This window comes from Saccostrea echinata, unplaced genomic scaffold (genome assembly GCF_033153115.1).
Source record: "Saccostrea echinata isolate AGI-Se365-2 ecotype Australia unplaced genomic scaffold, CSIRO_AGI_Sech_v1 ptg000001l, whole genome shotgun sequence".
NCBI lineage: Eukaryota > Metazoa > Mollusca > Bivalvia > Ostreida > Ostreidae > Saccostrea > Saccostrea echinata.
Window position 1 is genome coordinate 40,477,363 of NW_026889750.1, and position 24,588 is coordinate 40,501,950.

Here is a 24,588-nt window from a genome sequence, read left to right on the forward strand (position 1 = left end):
CAACCAAATTTAAATTTACGCTTCCTGAGGAAGCTTCCATATAAATATGACCAATCATGGCTTTGCTGTTCTTGAAGATACTTTAAAATAATTTTTTTATGTATTCCTATGTAAAACTTTGATCATCTATTGTTGCCCCTAATGCTACCCACTGGGGGTCATGATTTGAACAAACTTGAATCTACACTACCTGAGGATGCTTCCATGTAAATATGACTAATCAAGACTCTGCTGTTCTTGAGAAGACAATTTTTAAAGATTTTTCCAAAGTACTCCTATGAATTGAATTGATAGCCCATTGTGGCCTCTCCTTACCCAGGGGATCATGATTTGAACAAACTTTAATCTTGACTTCCTGGGGAATTTCACCAATCACGGCTTTCCTGTTCTTAAAATGAAGATTTTTAAAGGTTTTTCCAATGTATTCCTTTGTAAAAACTTTGATCTCCCATTGTGGCCCCACACTAAATTCTACACTACCTGATGATGCTTCCAAATAAATATGACTAATCTTGGCTTTCCTGTTCTCTTAATATTTTTCTTAATATGTATTCCTGTGTAAAACTTTGATTGGCCATTGTGCCCCCATCCTACCCCCAGGGGTCATGTTCTGAACAAACTTTAATCTACACTACATGAGGATGCTTCCACATTAGTTTCATATTTTTTCACCCAGTGTTTCTTTAGAAGATTTTTAAAAGATGCCACCAAATTTTTATGATTTCTTAATTATCTCCCCTTGAAAGAGGGCATGGTGCATCCTGTGAACAAACTTGAATTCCCTTCACCCAAGGATGCATTGTGGTAAGTTTGGTTGAAATGGCCCAGTGGTTCTTAAGAAGAAGTCGAAAATGTGAAAAGTTTACAGATGCCACAAAATAAAAATGTGATCAGAAAAACTCACTTGAGCTTTTGGCTCAGGTGAGCTAATGACTAATTGTGGCCCATCTGTTTCAGAAAAAGAATTTTAACATATATTCCTAAATTACAATTTGACCCCTGTGGCCCCATCCTAGCCTTAGAGAGCATGACTTTAACAAACTTGTAATGTACTCATTTAGGAAGTATTCACGTTTTTTTCTTTTTAGCCCAATTATTTTTAAATGACCTCACCCTATATATTCATACTTCCTGATTACCTCCCTTGAAAATGTAGGTGCATGCCATCCTTATGAATAAATCTAAATCCCTTTTTGTTCATTAGGATGCAAGTTTGGTTGAAATTGCTGCAACGGTTCTGGAGTAAAAGCTGAAAATGTGAAAAGTTGACATGCAGCTATACTGTCAGACAGATACCAGACAATCTTTGATCAGAAAAGCTCACTTAAGCTTTTGACTCAGGTGAGCTGAAAACCATAAGGTATGTATGCATTTTTCTTGACAGTATAAACAGAGTAAGTGTAGAAGTTAACAGCACATTTCCCAATTTAGGCTTCTCCCCTTTAATAACTCCCACATGGATTTTTTAAACGTGACAGAGTTACGTCATGTTCTTTAATACTGAACTGCAGAAATCTAACATAGATAATTATCAAATAGGTAAATAGCCACCAGCAATGTCTTGATTCTAGTCCATCTGGTACATGTGTCCTTATAATCATGAGTGAACCATTATTGTCCTTAAACTGGTTGAAAACAAGTTAATTTACATAGAATGGAGAGTGAAGTTAATTTGCATGACTGCAGTTCCAACAAAAATTAGCCAATATAAAACTGACTGAGAATACTACAGCTTATCCACTTAATAAAGATTTGCTTTACTTTGGGTGACATTATCATACAGTGAAGGATTATCTTATAATGGTTCTGTTTGTGGTAAGAATGAAAATATTAATAAGACTTCCTGTCTGTAAATACTGATACTATTTAAAAGGAAAATAGCCAAATTATTATAAGAATTTTAAATCCAAACAACTTCAGTATTATTTTCAATGTTCGTATGATTTTTATTGATCCTTTAGTGAAAAAAAATCAAATCTCCTTAACTTTTTTTTAATATAATGAATAGTTTAATTAAGACTAGTTGATTTCAGAATTGAATTAATATAATAAATAGTTCAAAATATGATTTAAATCAAGAGATTAGGCAAACAAATATCATGAATCATATGATTTATCACCTACATATTTTTTTAGCTTAAAACTACAATTTTATTTTGGAAGAAAACTAAAATAAAAATAAATAGATAATATCCTACCTATATACCAATAGGCTATTTTTTTTTTTTTTTTAAATCTTGGTTTAAGCCTAAAATCTAATTACTTAAGTTTCAAGAAATAAATTCTAGACATTATCAAACAGTGCAAAAATAATAATTAATATAGAACTAATCAAATAGTAATTGAAATAAATAAATATATTTCATTTCATATCTAAATTCATTTATTTTTCAATCATCAGATTAAATATATAAAACTAATTAATTCATTAAATTCATAATTCATTACACTTAAACAATATATGTTTCAGCTAAATATTTTTTCACTGCAATTTGATTGTGCATAGTAAATTGACAGAGTGAAGTAACCTTTGAAATTCCAGTTAGACCACTGTCCTCACTACTGATCGAGATATGCCAAGCCAAAAAAATTCATAGCTGTGAGTCCAAACAAAGAATATACTTATATAGATGAAAAGTTCATACGGCCATGTCAAACAATATATACATTAAAATAAGTTATACTGATTACAAATATCCCCACCCTCAAGTCTAATTTGGGTACTCAGAAGTTTTTGACAGCAGGATACAAAACATACAGAGCCTAGATGATTTGAACGTCACCTTACGTTAAAAAATTAATCCTTTTCTAAACGAAAAAATGATATTTACAATAACTCAATATGTATGAAAAATTTTATTAAATACATCTATTCAAATTCATGTACTTTTTTATGACAAAGCTTATGAGAATCTAATCTTCACTTTTAATATTCATTAAATATTAGCTATTAAAACTGCAGCAGTTTAATTCTTCCTGTGTATAGATATTTTTACACCTTTTAAAACTAATTTCATCAAAATGCTGATTTCCAATTATATATTTAAATACCCATTTGAGATATATTTTGGTAAATAATTTAAACTTCTGTCCATCAAATACTTAATTCTAAAAATTAAACATGTGAAATACATTCAATTCCTCAAGAGCCCTTTTAATCCTCTGCATGACACAGCAAAAAACTCTTTTCTTCCTTCATAAAAAAGAATCTATTGTTTTTTTAAAACAGGTATGTATAAATTTAAAATTTCTAGTGCGTCACTGCTGAATGTCAACTGTAAAAATTAATCGATAAAACATGTGAATTAAAGACACTTTCAAGCCCAAAGCCAGTAATATTGAGAACGGTATTCTGCGTAAGGGTTAATTTTAGTGTTCGGAAAACCCAAGTTCAGGGTGATTAAAAGTGCTGCACTTTCTACCGGTAATTAGACCAGCTGGAAAGCAAAAATATGGTATGCAAATAAATCCTCATTTATCAATTCATGTTGTGATATTGTAGTTTTTCGTGAACATTTCATGGATATCTTGGCTGCCGCACATTCTATCAGCTAGCCAAAGTATTTTTTATTATATACGACATTCCTGTGTAGCGACACATTATCAATTGTAATATTGATAACTCCTTTACCATGTGTCTGAATATTTAGCGCTAAATTTAAGACTATCCCACTACACCAAAATTTTATTTGATGATCGAGTCTTGAGTTATTTCTTTTCAAATATGACTTTATCAATCTTTTCATTATTTTTTTAAATTTATTTATTTACCAGGGTATTTATTTATGATTATTTATTTATTTGTTTTTATTCATTTTTTTTTTCTTCAGAGAAAATGGGAAAAATATTGTGGTAGCAAATACAAAACAATTAGAGCTTATAAACATTTCCTTTTAATCAATTAATGCAAAATATAATAGATATCTGTTAAATCATGTCAACAAGAGTCAGATACACTGTACATATTTGAATTTAAAAATATCTGTATTTATGAAACTAAAAAAACCCATTATATTTCAATATTTTTAAAACCAAATCTTCAAAAAACTTTTCCCTTATAAAAAAGAAATATAAAATTGCATCTTAAATTATCAAGAATTCAAAATGAAATTGCAAAATTTAAGAAAAATAGCTGATTTTCAAATTTGGACAAATCCTTATTCAAATTAAACTGACTTTTATCAGAATTATATAAATGGATTCCTATTCATAGGAATACTATGTTGTCTGTTTGTAATATAAATTGTTACAAAGTAATATAAATTTGTAATATAAATTGAACTTTAAAGATTTAAATTATTTTCTTAGTGACAACTGTATCTGATAGGGATTGGTTAAAATTTGAAAAAATAGCAATTTCTCTTTTATGATTTATTTCAATTCAGTTCTAAAAATGATTGTTGTACATTTCTTTTCTATATTAGTGTCATGTTTCTTGAAGATTTTATCCCTTCAATTTAGAAATATTATCTATGCTTTTTTTTTATTTTCATAAATAAATTTTAATAAAAGAAATAAAATACATATCTTATTTTGTGTGACATTCTTTATTATATTCTTATATTATCCGCATTACATTAAAAGCAAATTTTTAGCTCTTAATTAAGTGTCTCATTTGCAGCCATGGCTGAATTTTCCCTTTTTTTCTTATAAAATACCAACAAAATAAAAATCATATAAATATATAAAGAACTTGTATTGGTCTTTCAACGATGAAATCACATTTTAAAAGAGATAGTTTAAAGATCTATCAAATAAAATTTTTGCATGGTATTCTTTCATAAGCGCAATACACAAGAAAACACTAACAAACTGAGTATGTTTTTATAATTTTGTATAGAGTACAAAAAAAAAAAAAACGAAAAGAAAGGACTACGGTTTTTGGACACTACAAATCATATTGTACACCGACCGCTACATATATGATGTCAGTTTTTGGACACTACAAAATATGTTGTACTACGATCGCTACATGTATGATGTCAGTTTTTGGAAACTACAAAATATACTGCTCCGACCGCTACAATTGTATGACGACGTTGGTTTCCATTGCTTTACATGACAACTAATAAAAGCCATAATTAATGATTTTTGATGGAAACTGATGTCACGCATGTAATGGTCGAAGTATAATATATTTTGTAGTGGTCAAAAACTGACATCATACACTTTATTACAAGTTTTACTTTCAGTTATTAATTTAACTCACAACACTTAATTATTAAGACATCAACATGCATATAAAAATAGTAATAGTCATGTAGGCTTGCCTTGCAAAGGGACACAACTCATTTTCATGTTTCGATCTCAATAAATAGACTTCTTCTCTGACATTAAATGTGATTGTTTTTTGTTTGTTTGTTTTTTTTTTTCTTATTTCAATTGAAACTGAATTAATCAAAGGTTTCAATTGATCAACATTTTTTTTTTAATTTTCAACCTTCCACTTCTAGTAAATCTAAGAAAAAAATATTACAATTGCATAATAGATTACCACTTTGAATATAAAATTGATTCAGAAGAACAAATTGAAATTGAAATAATTTAAAGTATGTAAAGAAAATGTTTTAAAAAACAATTCAGAGGTAAAAAACTGTATTAAAAAAAAAAATTATAGTAAGAAAAAATAAAATTACAATTTACAGATTATTGCTCTGAATAAATTGACCAAGTCTCTGAAAAGATTGTAGCTCTACATGTTTGAAATGACTGTTAGAGGTCAAACTCGTGCTATTTCAATTTAGACCTGCTGAGAATAGTTTATTCCTCCTACATATAAACTCTTTTCTTTATATATTTACTTTTTTCTTTATATATTCACTATTTGGATTAAACAAGAGGCCAATGGGCCTCAACACTCACCTGAATTACCCTTTTTCTGCTTGTTTTTTTCTTCTTCTGAAGGTTTTTTAAAAGATTGTTTCCCTCTTTGTTCCCATGAAAAATTTTCACTCAATATTGTGACTCCAATCCTAGCTAGCCCAAAGAGTGTACGTATTATTAATTTTCAAAATCTTTTTTCCCTATACATGCATGCATTACTTATGTGAACTTCGATCTTCGACATATTAGGTTAACCCCATACAGGGTCCATGATTTGGTGAAAAACCTTGAATTGAAAAAATTAGGAATGTTTGCTTCTCTATATGGCCATAAGCATGCATGGCCCTGTTACTGTGGAATCATCATTGTTCATGGGGGACAAATGTTCGTCAATGTTGTGGGTCACCCTTACCCACGAATTTACATCCCCACTAATGTTTATCATTTTGTAAACATATTGATTCCTTTAATCTACCATATAAATGAGTAACCCAGAGAACAGGTGAAATTTTGCTTGCCCACGAACATTGACTCCTACGAATTAAAATGATTCCATATTACTCTTGGAAGTTTTTTTATTTCTCACATACTCCCAAATAAATAAATCTGATCCCCTACTGTGGCCCCACCCTAACTTGGGGTTCAATGAATTGAAAATATCTCCATTTTCAAGAAAGCGTGGTCCTTTATTTGAGACAACTTGAATCCCCTTCACCCACCAAGGATGCTTTGTGCTATGTTTGGTTGAAATTGGTACAGTAGTACCAGAGAAGTCAAATATGTGAAAAACTGAGAGAAGGACAAACATGCAGTGATCAGAAAAGCTAAGTAAACCTGAATCTTTGGTTCAGGTGAGCTAAAAGCAATTTGGATAAAAAAAATTATATTGACCCAATAGTAAAGTCCATAGGCTATTTGGAACTTTACTATATAAGGACGATCGATATATTTCATCAGGTCTCAGCTTCTTCTATCAATTACAATATAACATCAAGATCCACTCCCCTTTATAACCACCATACATACCTCATACATTGGATATAAAGTGTTCCTAAGGATGTCTGTTAATTAGAGTGTATAAAGAGCTATGCTCACTTTATGCATAAAATGGCCCTGTAGATAAACCAATTTATCCACTAACACACTATGTCCCTTTCTCAACATCAATATAAAGTAGAGACTTGGTGCTTTCAGTTTGTATCTAAAGAGTCCAGGTACTGGAAAACAGGTTGTGTGATATTGCAATGTTCTTGAATTTTGCAGAAAACAGGTAAATATGAGAACCTTCAACAAAGAATTTAAATATGAGCACAACCCTCGATCCAAAAATTAAAGTATGTTTTATAATCTTAATGAGCAGTTTTTTTCATGATATATTTGCACATTTTGGATCAGAGGTTGTGCTGTATACGAAATATTTAAGGAATGAAGCTTATTTTAACCTATATGTTATACAATATAACATAACTTGGGGCGGTTAACGCTTAAGTGTAAACTGCCCCAAGTTCTGTTATATCGTATAACATAGGTTGTTAGCTACGGAAAAGAGTTTGTCATTGCTGAACATACATAATTACGTTACGTAATATATTTTTTGATTTGCTGTCAAGATTCTGTACACATCCAATCAAATGACTTGTGCATATTAATTACATATGAAAATATTTTGGGGAGTTTGCCCACAGTTGATAAGTAGAAGATGAGATCATGCACCCATGGGTAACCAACGATGGTCAGAACATGGTGTCGAAAATGGATACAATTCTGTATTTGGAGGATTATACCACACAAAAAAATCATTTAGATCTTTAATGTGATTTCATCATAATACAAGCTTTTAATTAATTCATTCTTTTTTTTTTCAATTTTCAGAGAAAATAAATTCTTTTTGGTTGCATATATGGCACTATAGATATAAACATTTTCTTTTAATCAATGCATAATATAAATATCTGATAATACCTGTCAAGAAGAGTAAAAAAGGCATTTAAATTTTTTTAATAAAAAAAAATTTTATGGAAGCAATATGAAAGAATTTTACAAAAATTTCAATTTCTAATTATTTTTTAAGTGATGTCAATACCATTCATCAAAATCAAAAACTGCTAAGCAGAATTATGTATCTTAGTATAGTCTACTTGCACAGTCTAACTCTTATTAAAATCAGACCAAAACTGTAGGAGGTGTAGCATTTTGAAAAGTTTTTTTATGGATGGAGACAGCTAGACAGACGAAGACAGATAATGGACACAGTTGAGCTTAATAAAATAAAATGGCTATTTGACTCTTCTTGACATATTTTTTAGATCAAAATATAATGCATTAACTAACAGATCTCAAGCATCTTATTTGCAAACAAAACAATTTTCCATTTTCACTGAAAATACACAAAACTAATTGTGTCAGTGTGACATGAATGCCCCCGCTGACATGCAAGTGTTAAGTATATATATGTTGAAGTCAAAAGATTTGAAAATAACAAAGGGTGGAAATGGAACAAAAATAGAACATCATATTGGTGTTTTCATTTTCTTGAGTCAGTTAACGATACTACAGCATACTTCAGCTGTGTGAAAATGGTGATCAACTTCAAACACTGCAAGAGTGTGGAAAACGGTGAATTATAATTAGGAATTTTCAATGACTTAGGATGATAACATTCTTGAAAATTTGTCAATGGATGTGAAACTCTAACTTGATCTCCAAGTCAACTATATATAGAGACAATATATCAAATATGAGCTCATTATCTTCAAGCTCAGCAAAAAATGTCAGGAAAACAGTGAATACCAGTAATTAGACATTTTCAAAGAAGTCAAGGAGCAATAACTTTCCTGAAAATGGGTCAAGCAAAGTGAAATTTGAACTAGTTCTCCAAATTAATAAAAAGAGACATACCAAAAATCAGTTCATTATCTGGCCAGCAAAAACAGGAGGCCCATGGGCTACAACACTCACCCCATTCACCTTGACTATGTAATGTTCTTGAGAAAAAGATTCTTATAAGTTTTATTCTTTCTCTCAATGTTCTTACACAAAATATAAAAAGTAAAAAAAAAAACAAGAGGCCCATGGGCTACAACACTCACTTGATTCACCTTGACCATGCTGTTCTTGAGAAGATTTTAAAAAGATTTTCTCTCTATATTCTTACAAAAAAAATATAAACAGTAAATGAGGCCTCATCCTACCTCCTGTGGCAATAATTTCAATAAACCTGAATCTGCACTACCTTAAGATGCATGCATGAATATTAATATGGTTAATCATAACCCTGCTGAGATTAAGATTTTTAAAAGATTTTTTCCCTATTATATTCCCATGCAAAATGTGCACCCCATATTGTGTGAACAAAATTAAATCTGCACAACCTGAGAATTTCTGCATATCAGTTTCATCAATCATAGCCCTGCTTTTCTTATGAGGAACACTTTCAAAGTTTTTTTCCCTAATATATTCCTATGTAAAATGTGAATCCTTTATTTTCACCCTATTCTACTCAGGCACTTGTTTCATATACTGGGCAACCCCTACTTAGTTTTACCACAAGGTACTTTACTCAATTTCAGGCACCCCCACTTCAAGCCAGTATTTTATTAATTTATTAATCATTTACTTACTTTAATAAGACATTGTTCACTTCTAGGGACTTTTTCTTTTCAAATATATTGTTCCAGACATCCTTATATAAGTCTAGCCTCTTTATTGTAAACAGCTCATTTATGTCTCAAAAATTACCTACCTAAGTCTCTAGAAGTGAACACATCTTCTTACAATAGGTAAATGATTAATAATTAAATAAAATACTGGCTTGAAGTGGGGGTGTCTGAAATTGAGTAAGGTACATGTACCTTGTGGTAAAAAATAAGGGGTGCCCTGTATATGAAACAAGAGCCTAGCTGTGCTATACTACCCCCAAGGGCCCAATTGGTTTGAAAAAACTTGATTCTGCACTGATCTGAGGATGCCTGCATATTTATAATGAAACATGGATCTGCTGTACTTGAGACAAATATTTTTCAAGATTTTTTCATACACGTGTATTCAAATGTAAAACTTCCATCCCCTTAAGAAGTTTTTAAAGATTTATTCCTATTCATTTCCATGTTTAACTCTGACTCCCTAATAAGATCCATGCAGCTACCCTATCCCCTGGGACCTTGATTTGAACAAATTTGAATCTACACAATCTGAGACTATTTACAAATTTATACAATTTATCATGGCCGCCTTGCTATTCTTTTTAAAAATTTTGAAAATTCTTCTTATATATTCCTGTGTAAAACTTCGATCAATTATTGTAGCCCAATCCTACCAAGGGTACCATGATTTGAACAAATTTAAATCAATTAAGACCAAAGCCAGGTACTCTTTGATCAGAAAAGCTCTCATCTTTGGTTTAGGTGAGCTAAAACTGTCTCGAAAACAGTGTATAATTAGAAAAAAGCAAAGTCTAACCCTGGCAAAAGCTTTTGTGAAAATTGGTCACTCTATATGAAACTTGACCTTGATCTGTAAGCCATCAATATAAAGAGGCAGACCAAAAATCAATTCATTATCTACAGGAAAACTTACTATGATGGAATGACACTGATGATGGAATAATAGATGGAAAGGGGCAGCACTAGAAATAATGCCTCAACCATTTCATGGGGGGAAGGGGGGAGAGAGAGATAAAAATTCATTAAAAAAAATAATGAAGACCTTATATCAATCTTTAAATGATGAAACCAGATTTTAAAAGAGATATATTGAAGATCCACCGAATAAAATTTTGGTGTGTGTTGAAATTTTCACATTTTGATATTAAGATTGTATTTCAATGACTAAAAATAAAGGTTTATAAACTTGTATCATATACTCATATTTGTGTTACATTATTTTTATATTATTGTCTGGTTAAAAAAATTAACAAACAAAAAAACTACGGTATTTCTTTATCATGTATTATACCCGGGCTACTCCATAGTACAGAAATTTCTGATGATAAAATCAAGTGCCTTGAATTTAGTCTCATTGATCATAAATCTAAGGGTTTAATTTACATACTGAATTATCAAAAGTTAAATATTTTTTTGACAGAAAACATTATTTTCAAAAATCAGCTACACCATATTTAGTGCTGGGATAAGATTCTCTAATTCCCCTAAATTTACCACAGGTCATTTCCTTTGTTCTGCTGTTCCTCCTTTTCTGTACCCTATTGGATGACCTATATCTCATCAAATTCAAAAGACTACCCCCTGGGCCACTCTCCCTGCCTATTATAGGGGGATTGCACTTGCTGGGTCGAGAACCTTACAAGAGTGTCCAAAATATGGCTGCCAAGTATGGTGGCATCTTAAGCTTACGTCTTGGGATGCAAGAAAGATTTGTTTACGTGGTGGATCCTGAACTTGCAAAACAGGTATGTAATGTGCTAACTTTTCATTACTTCATTCAAAATGTTGATGCTAATTAATGGATTTACAAAATGCAAATAATAAATGTTTCAAGGTTACAAAATCCCCTGCCCCAAAGAAATGATAGTAAATGCCATATATGCAGGTTAGTCATTCTCATAACACATAAAGGGCTTTCTAATAGATTTGATCATTTATCAATGTTTGTAATAGATTTGATCATGTAACAATGTGTATTTATATAGAAATAGGTGTTTAACTAGAGGCCCATGGGCCTCACCTGAGTAACTATGACTTTTCTGTTCTTTGTCAGCATCGTTGTGATTCTTTTTCCTATAGTTATAATCTTATTTAAAACTCTGATCACATATTATGGCCTAACCCTACCCCAGGGGGTCATGATTTGAAGAAGTCAAAAATGTGATAAGTTTGCAAAAACACAACACAAAACAGATAACAAACAGACAAACAGAAAGATGAACATCAAACACTTTTTGATCAGAAAAGCTCACTTGAGCCTTCAGCTCAGGTGAGCTAATACTAAACCAGAAGTCTCTGATGAGACTGTAGCTCTACTGGTTTGCACTTCTATACTTAAAAATTAATAAATTTTGCAAATAAACTCCGAAACCCCTGCAACAGAGTTCATAATTTCTCCACCTATAATACACTAGGTATGAGATGATATCTGTAAACTATATTACACTATATGCCCCAGCCAAATTCATGGCTGGGCATAACAAGAGACCCATGGGCCACAACGCTCACCTGAGTCACTTCCGCCCTGCTGTTTTGCATCATATTTTTTCCAAATTTTTCATATATATCAAAGTAAAACTTTGATTCCCTATTGTGGCCCTACCCTACCTCCAGGGGCCATGATTTGAACAATCTAGAATCTACACTACGTTAAGAAGCTTCCACATAAGTTACAGCTTTCCTGGTCCAGTGGTTCTTGAGAACATGATTTTTTAAAAGATTTTTCATATATATATATATATATCAATATAAAACTTTGATTCACTATTGTGGCCCTACCCTATCCCTGGGGGCATGATTTGAAGAATTTAAAATCTATACTACCTCAGGAAGCTTCCACATAAGTTTCAGCTTTTCTGGTCCTGTGGTTTTTGAGAAGAAGATTTTTAATGACCCAACCCTATTTTTGCCTTTTCTTGATTATCTCCTCTTGGAAGGAGGCTTGGTCCTTCATTTTAACAATTTAGAATCCCCTTCACCCAGGTATGTTTTGTACCAACTTTGGTTAAAATTGGCCCAGTGGTTCTTGAAAAGAAGTTGAAATGTGAAATATTTACAAACAGACGGATGGACGCCGGACAACAGGTGATCAGAAAAGCTCACTTGAGATTTTAAAAAATCAATGCACTGAAATATGTATCTTAGTGTAGTCGATTTGTGTGCTAAATTATATTGAAATCAGACCAAAACTGTAGGAGAGGTAGCATTTTGAAAAATTGTTTACAGACAGAAAGATGACTACAGACATCTTCCTATTGCATAAGCTTTTCTAGTCTCTGACCAGTAGAGCTAAAAACAAGTTAGAATGACAACAAATATTCAATTCAGCAAATGCCATTGATCCCAGTGTAAATTACATCACTTCCATTATGCACCCATTCACCCACACATGCGCTCACAAGTGTGTTACCGATACTATATCTGTTCCAACTTCGTTGCGAGGGGATACAATTGTACCGTAATAATTAGTCTAAGACTATTTAAACATGTTAACGTAGGTCGCGGGTTTGCAGGCCATTTAAAGTGTCCGAAAACATACCATGAAAATTAGTTATATGAATCCTATACCTTCGTTTTACATTCTCTGAAAATTTTATAAAATTCGTCTGCACCTTTTCTGTGTAATTAAATCTCAAACATGCCATTGTTGTCGTAACATTTTTGATGGTATTCTATTGAATTATATAAGAAAAACATCGTTTTCGGCTCTTTTTGGGGCAAGATTTTGTTTACAAATATATCAATAACTTTTAAATGGTGCAGACGAAATTGTTTCCCCTTTGGTATTTTAACAAAAAATTGATTTGAAATAAATCAATGTGATAAAATTAATATGTCTTCGGGTAAGTTTTCGTGTTATTTAATGTGGATAATTGCTTTTATATCGCAAAATGTAACTTTTTAAGAACGACGTCATAAAATATCGCGACGTCATGCTTGACATCGTGAATATCTATCTGGTATTCAGTGCAGAAAAATAAGATAAAATTATTTTTATAAAAAAGAAATTAACGTCTATCTGCTTCCAAGTGACCCGTGAATCGTATCATAATAATTCAATATCAATGGAATGATTATTAGACATGTTTCTCTTCAGATTAGGTTTTTTGTACATCTTATATTAGTAAATTCTCACAAGGGACGTAAAACAACAGTAGATTAGACGTATCCTTACATTTGGCTGCGTATTTTTCTTTTCCAGCGTGCTGGCAGAAAACGGTATCCTCTAATCTAAGTAATTCAAGTATATAAAATGTTTTTATTTAGATTAGGAAGGCCTTCAAATCTACGAATTTCTGCCAAATATATCCCAGCTAAGTACAATATATTTTTAGTATATATTTAAACAAAATATTTATTTTACATACCACATTTCCAGAGGGGTAAATGGAACAAAAATTTAAAATTAATTTTATCAACAGCCAGTTTTTTTTTAGAACTGTAACTCTACTAGTTTGACATGGAAAGCAGAGTGAATAAAATCTGTAGGTAACAGCATTGCAAGCTGTTGCTTAGGGGACGAACATTTCATTCGGGGATGGGTGGGGAGGGGTGGGGGGAGGGGCTTGCAGATTTTGGAAATAAATAATTTGTCATTGAAAATGTTGAAAATAAATAATCTGTCCTCGACTGGGCAAGAAAAAAAATCTGTCCATGACTAGTTCTAGCATCCCCCCCCCCCCCCCCCCCCCCCCGGAATGGGAGTTTTCAACTTTGATGTTTTTCTTTCTTTCATTTTTTTCTTTTTGCTTGTCAGACTTTTTTCAGTGAAGAAGAAATAAATAAATAATCTGTCCTTGTTTTTTTTTCTTTTTGGAAATAGATAATCTGTCCTTCACCGACATGAAAATAAACAATCTGACTCGGTAGAATTTACCACCCCCTCTCCCTCAGAATCAAATAGTTGTCCCCTAACAGGAGGTCAGTGTCACTAAAAAAATTGTCTATATGTTTCATCGTACCTTAGCAGTATTTAATTTGTGATAAATTTGTAGATCTATATAAGTTAAAAATGCCCTTTTTAAAAATAAAGTTTAATCTTTTGATGTAACAGATGTATTTAATTGCAATTTTTATTAAATAATGGCTTCTTTATTAATTTAAAAAACCCTGTTAATTCAAATACGATCAAAGGAAAAAAAGGTCAGTTGAACCTTGTGTCCATATCGTTTCGCGATACCAAGTGAAAACAAATCAATTGCAATTTCTCGGGCCTTTCCGACAAGCCGAAAAACAACCACTTGTTTTTTTAAGCTTGCAGGAAAGGCCCGAGAAGATGAGATTGATAACAAATAATTAAACGTTTTTTAATACTTCCAGTGTCGATCATTCGAATTGTAATAAGCCTTCTTCACTAAATTACCAATTCCAACAAAAGATAGATCTAAGTATTGTATCGACAATACAAATCGTTAAAAGCCTTCATTATTTGTGATAAGATGGTGCTTAAATAATATAACACTAAACTACCAATTCCAAGAAAAGTTATAGCTAAATAATGATATACTGAAGAATTTAATAATAAAACAAAAATCATCGCAGGTTTCTTTTTCATTGTGACGTCATAATCAAATGTGCACAAGAAAGTCGCCCAAATCATATAAATTGCGTACCCAGTTTTAATGACGTCAGCAAACCCGCGACCTACGTTAAAAGCACTCAAAGTAGGCCAAGGATACTCAAATATTCATACTGAAATCAAGATATCTTCATCTGCACAATGATTATGTTGAAGTTAAAATATAACCAAGCTTCTATTAGGTTGAATTCTTATGAAGGGTTTTTCAATTATAACTTAATATGTTACAATTAAGACATTTCAAAGAGAAAATGATACAAATCAGTGCAACAAAATGAAATTTAATCCATAGCTTATTTGCTCTGCTTAACAACAAGTATTGTTGACTCCATTCTAACACAGAGTAAGAGGCTTCTGTATCATGAAGAAAATGCAGATTACTGAAGATAGAGATTTGCATGGCATTCTTTTCTATGGACAGTCTTTTTTTTTTTTTTTTTTTTTTTTTACAAAATTCAACATTGTACATGATGGGGATTGCTGTGAATATGAAATTCTAAAAGCTGCAATAGTCGCTTGTTGATTTGAAATTTTAGGTAATTATAAAAATGATCCTTTTATATAGATTTTTTGGTCAATATTTTGTACAATATTTTTAGCATATGTTTGATGAGCAGTGTACAGTATTTTCACTTATTATACTATTCCTATATTTTCACGGCTCTTGTACAGTATTTGGTCTAAAAATTATCGCATGTAAAGGGATCTACAGGGATTAATTTGTATTTTTAGAACTTCACAAAAAGATCCATAAATTGAATTGCTACATAACTAGGAATATTGTATATTTTATTGGCACTCTATTCACAATGTAATTTTGATTACTGTACATTGGAATTAGTTTACCATGTATTCCCATTACATTTAGCATTATCCCAAGCCTGACCTGTGCCAGTCTGTTATAATAGTACATACAGGTACATTCCCCAAATACCTGTAATAAAGGCAAGAATGGCAATTAAAATATGATATCCACATACACAAAAGAATATGTGAATTTCCTCAGCCAATCAGAAGCCTGTACAGCTATAGCTACCCTCAGATAAACATGAAAAATGTGACAGAAAAAATGTGAAAAATCCAGTGAATTAGGTACAAGTTCATTGGGAGAAAACCAGGATAAGGTTAAAAAAAAAAAAAGACAATCCTTGCTGAATGCATTTAAAAATTTACTCAAGTTAAAGCTTCACAAGTGTATTATCATACAAATACTGATTTGAAGCCCATCAGTTATTCAAGGAGGTAATTTTTTACTAGACAAAAAATATTGCAAAGTAGCAATGGTCTTCATTGGTCTTCATTTGTAGCATGATTACAAGCTTTTTCAAAAAGTAATTCAACATTTTCTTTTTACAAGCTTTATATAGTTGTAGTATAGATATTTATTTCACAGCAAATTTTCTTTACATGTAAGTAGCAACTGTTCCTTCACCAAATGCTCAGCACTTTGAAGTGAAAGTTGCGGGACTTTCGGATGAGACCTTAAAAACCTAGACCACGTCTCATGGTAGGCATTGGCATGATAAAGAACCCTCACTGCTCAATGGCCCTGAGTGCCGTGTAAAGGTCTAAATTTGAAGCGCTTGACGGAACATATATATTGTGACATCTCTATATGAGTGAAAAATTCTCCAATGGGACATAAATCAACATACAATCAATCAATCTTTACATGTAATATGTCAACCTTCAGCTCAAAAATAAATAAACAGATATTACAATTTGGATTAACTAAGACTTGATTACTTTCAGTTGCTTAGCTCGGAGTATTTGGCAGACAGACCACGATTACCATTCTTTGATGTATTATCTAAGGAAGGCCATGGTATCGGTTCTCGACCCTATGATTTCACATGGAAGCTCCACACCAGAATAATCTACAGTAGCATCAGTAAACTGATACAAACTCAGCTGGACAATATTTTACAGAATTCTGAGGAACACTTATTCAAAATGTACCTTTGATATACTTTCTATCATCTACATACAGTACTGTAGTACACACATCACAGAAAGAGTTTTAGTGAACAGTCAGAATTACTCTGCATAAATAGTAAATCATGAATAAGACATGTACTTCAAATGGAGTTTATACAATACCTCAATACATGTATACCGGTATATATCTATGAAAAAAATCAGGCTGTTGCAGAAATTGCTTAAGTAAGATTTCAATAAAAAACAACTGTCTATAGCATATATTCATTGTACTATACTGAACATTTGTTCATTTATTTTGTTGTAATCTAGCTTATTTGCAATTATGTAAATGTTAAGTGACTTGTCCGTTTTTCATTGCAGACTTGAAGGTAAAAAGGGTGAGCCTATTTTACCAGAGACAGAAATTCGTACAGCTGTTTTGATGACCATGGGCAGGTTTATTTTTGGACACGAATATGCCTCAGCGGATGACCCTAAACTGCAGCTCATTCTTTGGTTAAATGAGGAGACAATGAAGGGTCTCCAACCCGTGAACCTCATCAATCTAATCCCTGGTTTACAGTATATCAGTCTGCCATTTTATCCAAATTACAGGAACTTAAAAAAGGTACATGAAATATAGCATAACTCAGGGGTTGAAATATACAGTAGCCCGACGCCCGGGGCTAGTCATTTTAAGACTCGGGATAGCTAATTTAAATGTAATGATAGTCCGTCGGACTAGCAGAACAGAAAAAAATCTTGTCAGTGTACTTTTGCTTTTCTATGTAGATGGATTTCTTTTGACTAAGAACTAATTTAATTTGTTTCTGTCACCAAAGCGTTTGAAACTTTAATTTGTTATGTTTTCATTTTGTATAAAAATTGTTGGGCTAGTTAGTTTGAGGTTTGGGCTAGTAATTTTTTACTGATCAATAGCCCCTGGGCTAGTGGGTTTTCCAGGAAAATTTCAACCCCTGATAACTGACTTATCTCAAATGCACCTTCAAAATTACTTATTTCATTTAATTTTAATAAAAATAAATTTTTATTTCTTATTACACATATTTACTTCATACAGGCTAAAGAAAGATTTCTAAATGATGAATTTGAAAGCCACAAAAGAAATTTCGATGGCCATGCACTAGACATTATGGATATGATAATAAAGGAATTGGAGGAAGATGAACATGACAGTATGAAATTCCGACAAAAACAAAGGAAAGAATTCCTTCTACCCCAAAATTTTCTGATGTCCATATTTACATTGATTGTTGGAGGTATAAATTACTTTCTCACTTCAAACATGAACATTTCTGGTATAACTATATAATATGTTCTATTAAGTGCACAGGGCACTTAGAAAGAATTAGATTGGAGCAAATACTTATTTTGAAATGAAGGGGATGTATTCTTTTAAGACCTAGGATTTGTGCCAGAGTTGAACAATTTAATTCGTCATTAATATAATTTCTTATATCAGACATGTTCATAATACTTTTAAAAACTATACAGGGAATGAAAATCATTTTGTTGTAAGTGTGAATCCATCATAAGCATGCTTGCTGTAACCATGTTTTACTGTTAATCGCACACTACAACAAGGGCCAATAATGCTGCTCCAAGTCGAAGGTACAAAGACTGGCATTTTCAGATAATTAAGCGAGCTAGCATGCTAGCTTTACCATGTTTATAAATACTGACTTGTTTTGTAGGGGAACAAACTCTGTCATCCAACTTACTATGGTTACTGCTGTACACAGCAAAGCATCAGGACTGCCAAGAGAAAATACTGAGAGAGCTGCGAAATAATGACATAGTACCAACCGACTTCGTACAATTTCACAACAAACAAAAATTCCCATATACAAGTAAGTCGTAGATAAAAGAATTTTCAAGACAAAGCCTGAAATTGAAATTGTGTCTATATTCATTTAAGAATATACCCAGGTGATATTCGATTTCTTCCAAGTCTTGACAGTTTTTTTTTTAAATAAATACATGTAAATTAAGCTACTTTAAAATGCCCAATATTTCTGACCTATACAGCTGTATATGACAATGAAATCTTTCTGCTCCTTATCTAGTCATCAGACTCTCAGCACTGTATGGACTTCAAATCTCACAACAATGGTCTGTGTCCAATTTTCTATATTTACTCCTATTTTTACCTTATAAATTACTATGCAGTTTTGTATCAAAATGAGTGACTATCACATGACGTTACACAAACTGATGATTTGATCTCACTGGCAAGGCAATGACATATAGAATAACAACTCTACACCATAATTTTCCATCAGATTTTTAAGATTGCTAATTTCTATTAGTTTGCACACATTTTTCACTCATACATTTTTCCTAAAAGCATCTTATACAATAATGGACTCTTTAGGTGCATGGTTAATATGTTTTGATATTCACCAGAAAAATATCAATATTGACTAAAGCAAAGCTGAGGTCAAAATTGATATTTTTCTGGGGAATATCAAACCATATTAAACCACCAAAGGAGTCCATAATTGTTTTATTATACAGTCCATATTTGAATGACTAAGACATTAAAGGCTGCATGGAACATCATTTTTATAAACAAACTTCCATCACAGAAAGATTAAAAAATGTCCAGCTTACAAGTTATATAACTCCCATGTTGTCCGTTCACAGTGTAAGACATATCATCTCCTTTTGAAATGTTTAGATATCCAGCAATAGACTTGCAAAAAAAAAAAAATTAAGCTCAGATACACAGATGGCTCAAACCGTTTACAATGTTGTTTGGGGCATCTCAATAACCTTTGGTGAATAGTTTCAAATCCAACTAGACTAAGTATGTAGTTTTATGAACTTTTTGCATTGGTATAGATTATACAGGGACTATAAATTGACTATATAATAATTCAAATTACTGTATGTGTACTTTAAATAGTGGTCTTCAAATTTGAGCAGCTTTGGTACAGACAATGATTCACTAATTCATGATAAATAAATACAATAGAGAAATTTTGTCAATTCATACTCATGTGTCTGGCTATCCAATCTACCATTTTTAAGAGTTCAAAACTGAGCCCAATCCAAGTGTGGATGGACGTATATTCACCTGATACATGTGGGTAATTCTATGTGATATTTAATTTGTTTTAAATTCAATTCCATTAAATGAAATTTGTTATTCATAACACAAATCTGCCAATCGTATACCTTGACAATTTGTAGCATTAGGCTGTCTATTAAGAAAGAATATTTTTAAAAAACTGAAAACTTTGATTCATTTCAGGAATCTAAAATTACAGCCTGATACCATGGAATCTGGTAGGGCCATGTAGTTCACTATTGCATCATCAAAGTTTGGGTTGATAGTGCGATGATGCGATAATGCGATGACGATGAAGTGGTGCAATGAAGATGATGCGATGGCATGACAATGCAATGACGATGATGCAATGGTATGATGAAGCAATAATGCGATACTGAGATAATGATGACTTGATAGTGCGATGACAATGGCAGGGTGGTATGATGATGAAATGATGTTCACTATTGCTCCAATGTGCCTGTATCACACAATCGTCATTGCATTGTCAAGCCATCGCATCAACGCTATCGCACCATCGCATCAATATGCCATTGCTTCATTGTCATCACATTATCGCACCATCAACCCTTTAGTCAATTAATGCTCAATGGTGCGAAAGTGAACTACGTGGCCCTATCCTGATTCTATACGATACACAATGTGGCTTATTAATAAATATCTCATGAATTTCACCAAAAGTAGACAACCCTTAGGATTAGTTATAGCATATAACACTTGTGAAGTGTGTATGTATATGCTTATGATGTCAACTTCCTTACACGAATGATGAATGACACCCTGGATGGTGATAATGAGCCTTAAATTTTGTTGGCATGATTGCTTTATTAATTAAAGTTGTTAAAACAGACAGTCAACTTCAACCTACATTGTACCCTAAGGCTAAATTTGGCCAGGTGGACAAGCTTTATTTTACTTGACTGCATAAAATATATGTGTAAACTAATTTTTCAAAAACAAAAATAAAATTCTTGTTTTATCTATTTGAGTAGTAAATTAGTAGTGCTAATTCATATCTTTGTCAACTACTTCATACTGGTGACTGCACTAAAATTTGAATGCATCAATTTAAGTACACATACAGTATTACATTCTACAAAATTCAACATCTGTTCAGTTAATAGCAAAAAACTGCTAACATAATATGATGTGATAAAAGTTGAACAGAACAGTTTGGATTCTACTTACAGATGATAAGCAAGTGTACAGTGTTTGAGAACATATGAGGTATATTACAAAAATAATGGATGTAAGTAGTAATGCATATGTATAAACATCAAATGATTTCTTTTAAAAGAAAAAGGTTCACTTAGGGCCTTTTTTGGCCCTGTAAATTTCTAAAAAAATTGAACCTGCTCAATTTTAGTTGAAAATACATTAAATTTCGCTTGGACCCTTGGTGACTGCACACCTAATAAAAATGATGTAATTTTCTCGCTAGTCCATGTATTATGACATCATGAAATGCATCATTATCCTTAAATCCTGAAATTTCTTCAAAAATGGCCAAAAGTTTAAGCTGTTTCTCACTATTCTGCATAGAGACCAACCTCTGATCTAAAATGTGCTGTGTTTCACAAACACATCTCATTTTCCAATGGATTTTTGTTTTTTTTTTGTTTTTTTTTATTTTAGATGTCACTAAATCCTTTAATTTTTATTATCTTACGTAATGAGCCCAGCTTACAGAACTTTGAGTACTATAATGATTCTAATTTCCAATGAGTTACTAAAATAGTATGATGAAAGATTTTGCTTCTTTACTTTATAATATTTCCAAATTTGATATTCTGTAGGTCATAATTTAAAAAAAAATGTTAACCTGTAATTGTAATTTTCTTTTCAATATTCAGATTCTATGATAACATTTCTTTCTTTTTTTTTTGGGGGGGGGGGGGGGGGGCAGCAACTAAAGGTGCCAAGGGATGATGCATACATTTATCAATATATTGTATAGAAAGATCTGGGCTTTTACAGAGCCATATCAACCCACACTGTTAATGTCTGTGGACTTCTTTTTATCAATACATGTACTTAGGTGTTTGAGACATCACTTTTAAGAATTTTTTACATTAAGTGTCATTACTAATGTTGTAAGGATTTACAACAAAAAACTCCAGAAAGACTTTGTTCATATGAATTTAAAAAAAAAATATGAACATTAAAATATGTAATAAAAAGGTTTTTGACTGAATATCAAGAAATATGCCTACCCTTGGTCTTATTGCGCAAATGCGGACCTTGCAATCTCAGTCCTTTTTACTGTGCAAAGACCTTGTGAGGCATATTTCCTATCACTTAGATACTTGTAACAGCTTATCTTGTAAGGATGTTTATGTGACATTACTTATGTAATGCATTACCAAGCATTTCTCTACTTCATATAATACATGTACATATGTACATGTATTCAAAATAATAAAATTTTCAGGCATTATTTACAATAGATAAGGGTACTCCTTGTATATGAAAATTTGGAGCTTTTAAATACTGATGATTCAATGAGAAAACATTTTTATCAACCCTAGATATTCCATTATTAATACAATTTGTTGTAAAACTTTGTTTTTTGTTTGCAGCTGCCTTTTACAAGGAGACCATGCGATTTGTCAGCACATCTTATTTTGGAATTCCCAGAACCGCCTCTGCCGATATCCATGTTAATGGATTCACCATCCCTAAAGGTTAACACTTGTACACTCTTATAAATCTATCCATATGATAAATTCATTTTTCAATTCCAATTCCTGCTTGCAGAGTTCTGCCCCATTAAAAATTGATAAAGGAAAATTTCATACCCCCCCCCCCCCCCCAAAAAAAAATAATTAAAGAATCATCATCTATATAAAATAAAGTCAATAGATAAACATGCATTGGTATTGTAGAAATTAAATTTGATTGTATAAACCTGAAAAATATTGTTTTGTCCTCACATTAGCATTAACAATATGAAAAATTTGAGCAATTTGTATAAAAAGAATATGAAAGATATAAATGGGTACTTAAATAATAAAAAATAAAATCTACCCCATGTGCATCTATATGATAAGAATTCATTGGCTATTAGAAGGTCAATACAATCAATCAGTAAACCCAATGATAAAAATTCAATCATCCCTATGGTTCAGCAAAAACTTTCTTCTGGTGGCTAAATTTATAAAAGATTTATAAAATCATTCATTTTACAATATTTACATTCAGTACAATTTTATTTACAAAATCCACTGGAAATCTGCAACATTTAACTCCCTAAAACACACACAAAACTTTGTCTCAGTACCAGTGTGGAGGAAATACAAAAAAGAAACTACATTCACTTTCAATACACTAGGAACACCAAAATATATACTGCTTTGGCTCAATTTATTTAAAGTCAATTACCCTATTAAATTATTGTGAAAATATAACAAATGAATGTTTAAAATTAATTTGTCTTTTTTCTCCCCTTGCAATATTCCTTTGTGTTATTTATCTTTACATGTCAAAATGGCTCTTACATGTCTTAACCAAACCAGTTTTGAAAGGTTCTTAATTTAAAATAAAGATGATTGAAATTAATATTTATGAAGAGAGAAAATTAGATACTGTAAAAATAAGTATTGAATTTTTATTTTTGAATGTCATTAGTCGTATAATAGCACCTGTCCGTGCCGACAAATTATCATACCGCAATAATGTGTGGTACCCAATTTGCCAGGACAGCCAGGCGCTGTTATATGACATCCAAAAATAAGAAATCAATGTTTTAATTTATGTATTACTAAATACTACAATTAATGTAGCATTTTTGTGTTGTTTTTTTTTTAACTAGGTACGACAGTTTTTCCAAACTTTTGGAGCATAAATCACAATGAAAAATATTGGTCCCAGCCACATGAATTTCAACCAGAACGATTTCTTGAGCTTAAAAATCTACATTCACCAAACATTCCAGGCTTTATCATCTATGGATATGGCCGTCGGCCTTGCATTGGAAGTCAAATAGCCAGGGCTTGTTTGTTTTCATTTCTCTGCAATACTGTAAATAAATTCCATGTTTCCCTTCCGCCTGATGAGGAACCTGACATGAGAGGCCATACCCAATTGGTTATCGAGCCCCCAAAATTCAAGCTGATCTTCCAAAAACGCAGTTAACTTTTTAGCTGTACAGTTGAACTTTGGTATCTTGAACAATGATATCTCAAATACCATGGATATGTGGAACTGATTTGGAAATCCAAGCCACTTAGTCTTTAAATATTTTACCCTCGATATCTCGAATCATCAGATATCTCGAAGTTTTTTCTCTGTCCCATCAAGTTTGAGATGACGAGGTTTGACTGTATTTCAATCTTACAGAGACATCAACAACAATGAATAAGAATTATTTACCATGAAATGATACACGTATCCTGCTTTATCATATGACATTTGGTGTAAATGAGAATAAGAGCCTAATGAGACTAGCTGCAGAACTGTAGCTCTCTTCTTGAGAAAATTTGGACAGATAAAGCTGCTTTATCTATTGGAAT

At 31.8% G+C, this 24,588-nt stretch overlaps 2 protein-coding genes across 2 annotated transcripts in view; one reads left to right on the forward strand and one right to left on the reverse strand.

Moving 5' to 3' along the window:
• The window catches only part of LOC133191643 (integrator complex subunit 4-like), a 71,743-nt gene that overhangs the window by 42,507 nt on the left and 4,648 nt on the right, over positions 1 to 24,588 (reverse strand). The gene's annotated exons all lie outside the window — the stretch shown is intronic.
• Positions 1,753 to 24,508, forward strand: LOC133191651 (steroid 17-alpha-hydroxylase/17,20 lyase-like). Its single transcript, XM_061327398.1, has 8 exons — positions 1,753 to 1,815; positions 10,985 to 11,230; positions 16,816 to 17,018; positions 17,365 to 17,611; positions 18,065 to 18,263; positions 18,699 to 18,854; positions 22,657 to 22,761; positions 23,889 to 24,508. The coding sequence occupies exons 1-8, from the start codon at positions 1,801 to 1,803 to the stop codon at positions 24,209 to 24,211; spliced, it is 1,494 nt and encodes a 497-aa protein (XP_061183382.1). The 5' UTR covers positions 1,753 to 1,800; the 3' UTR covers positions 24,212 to 24,508.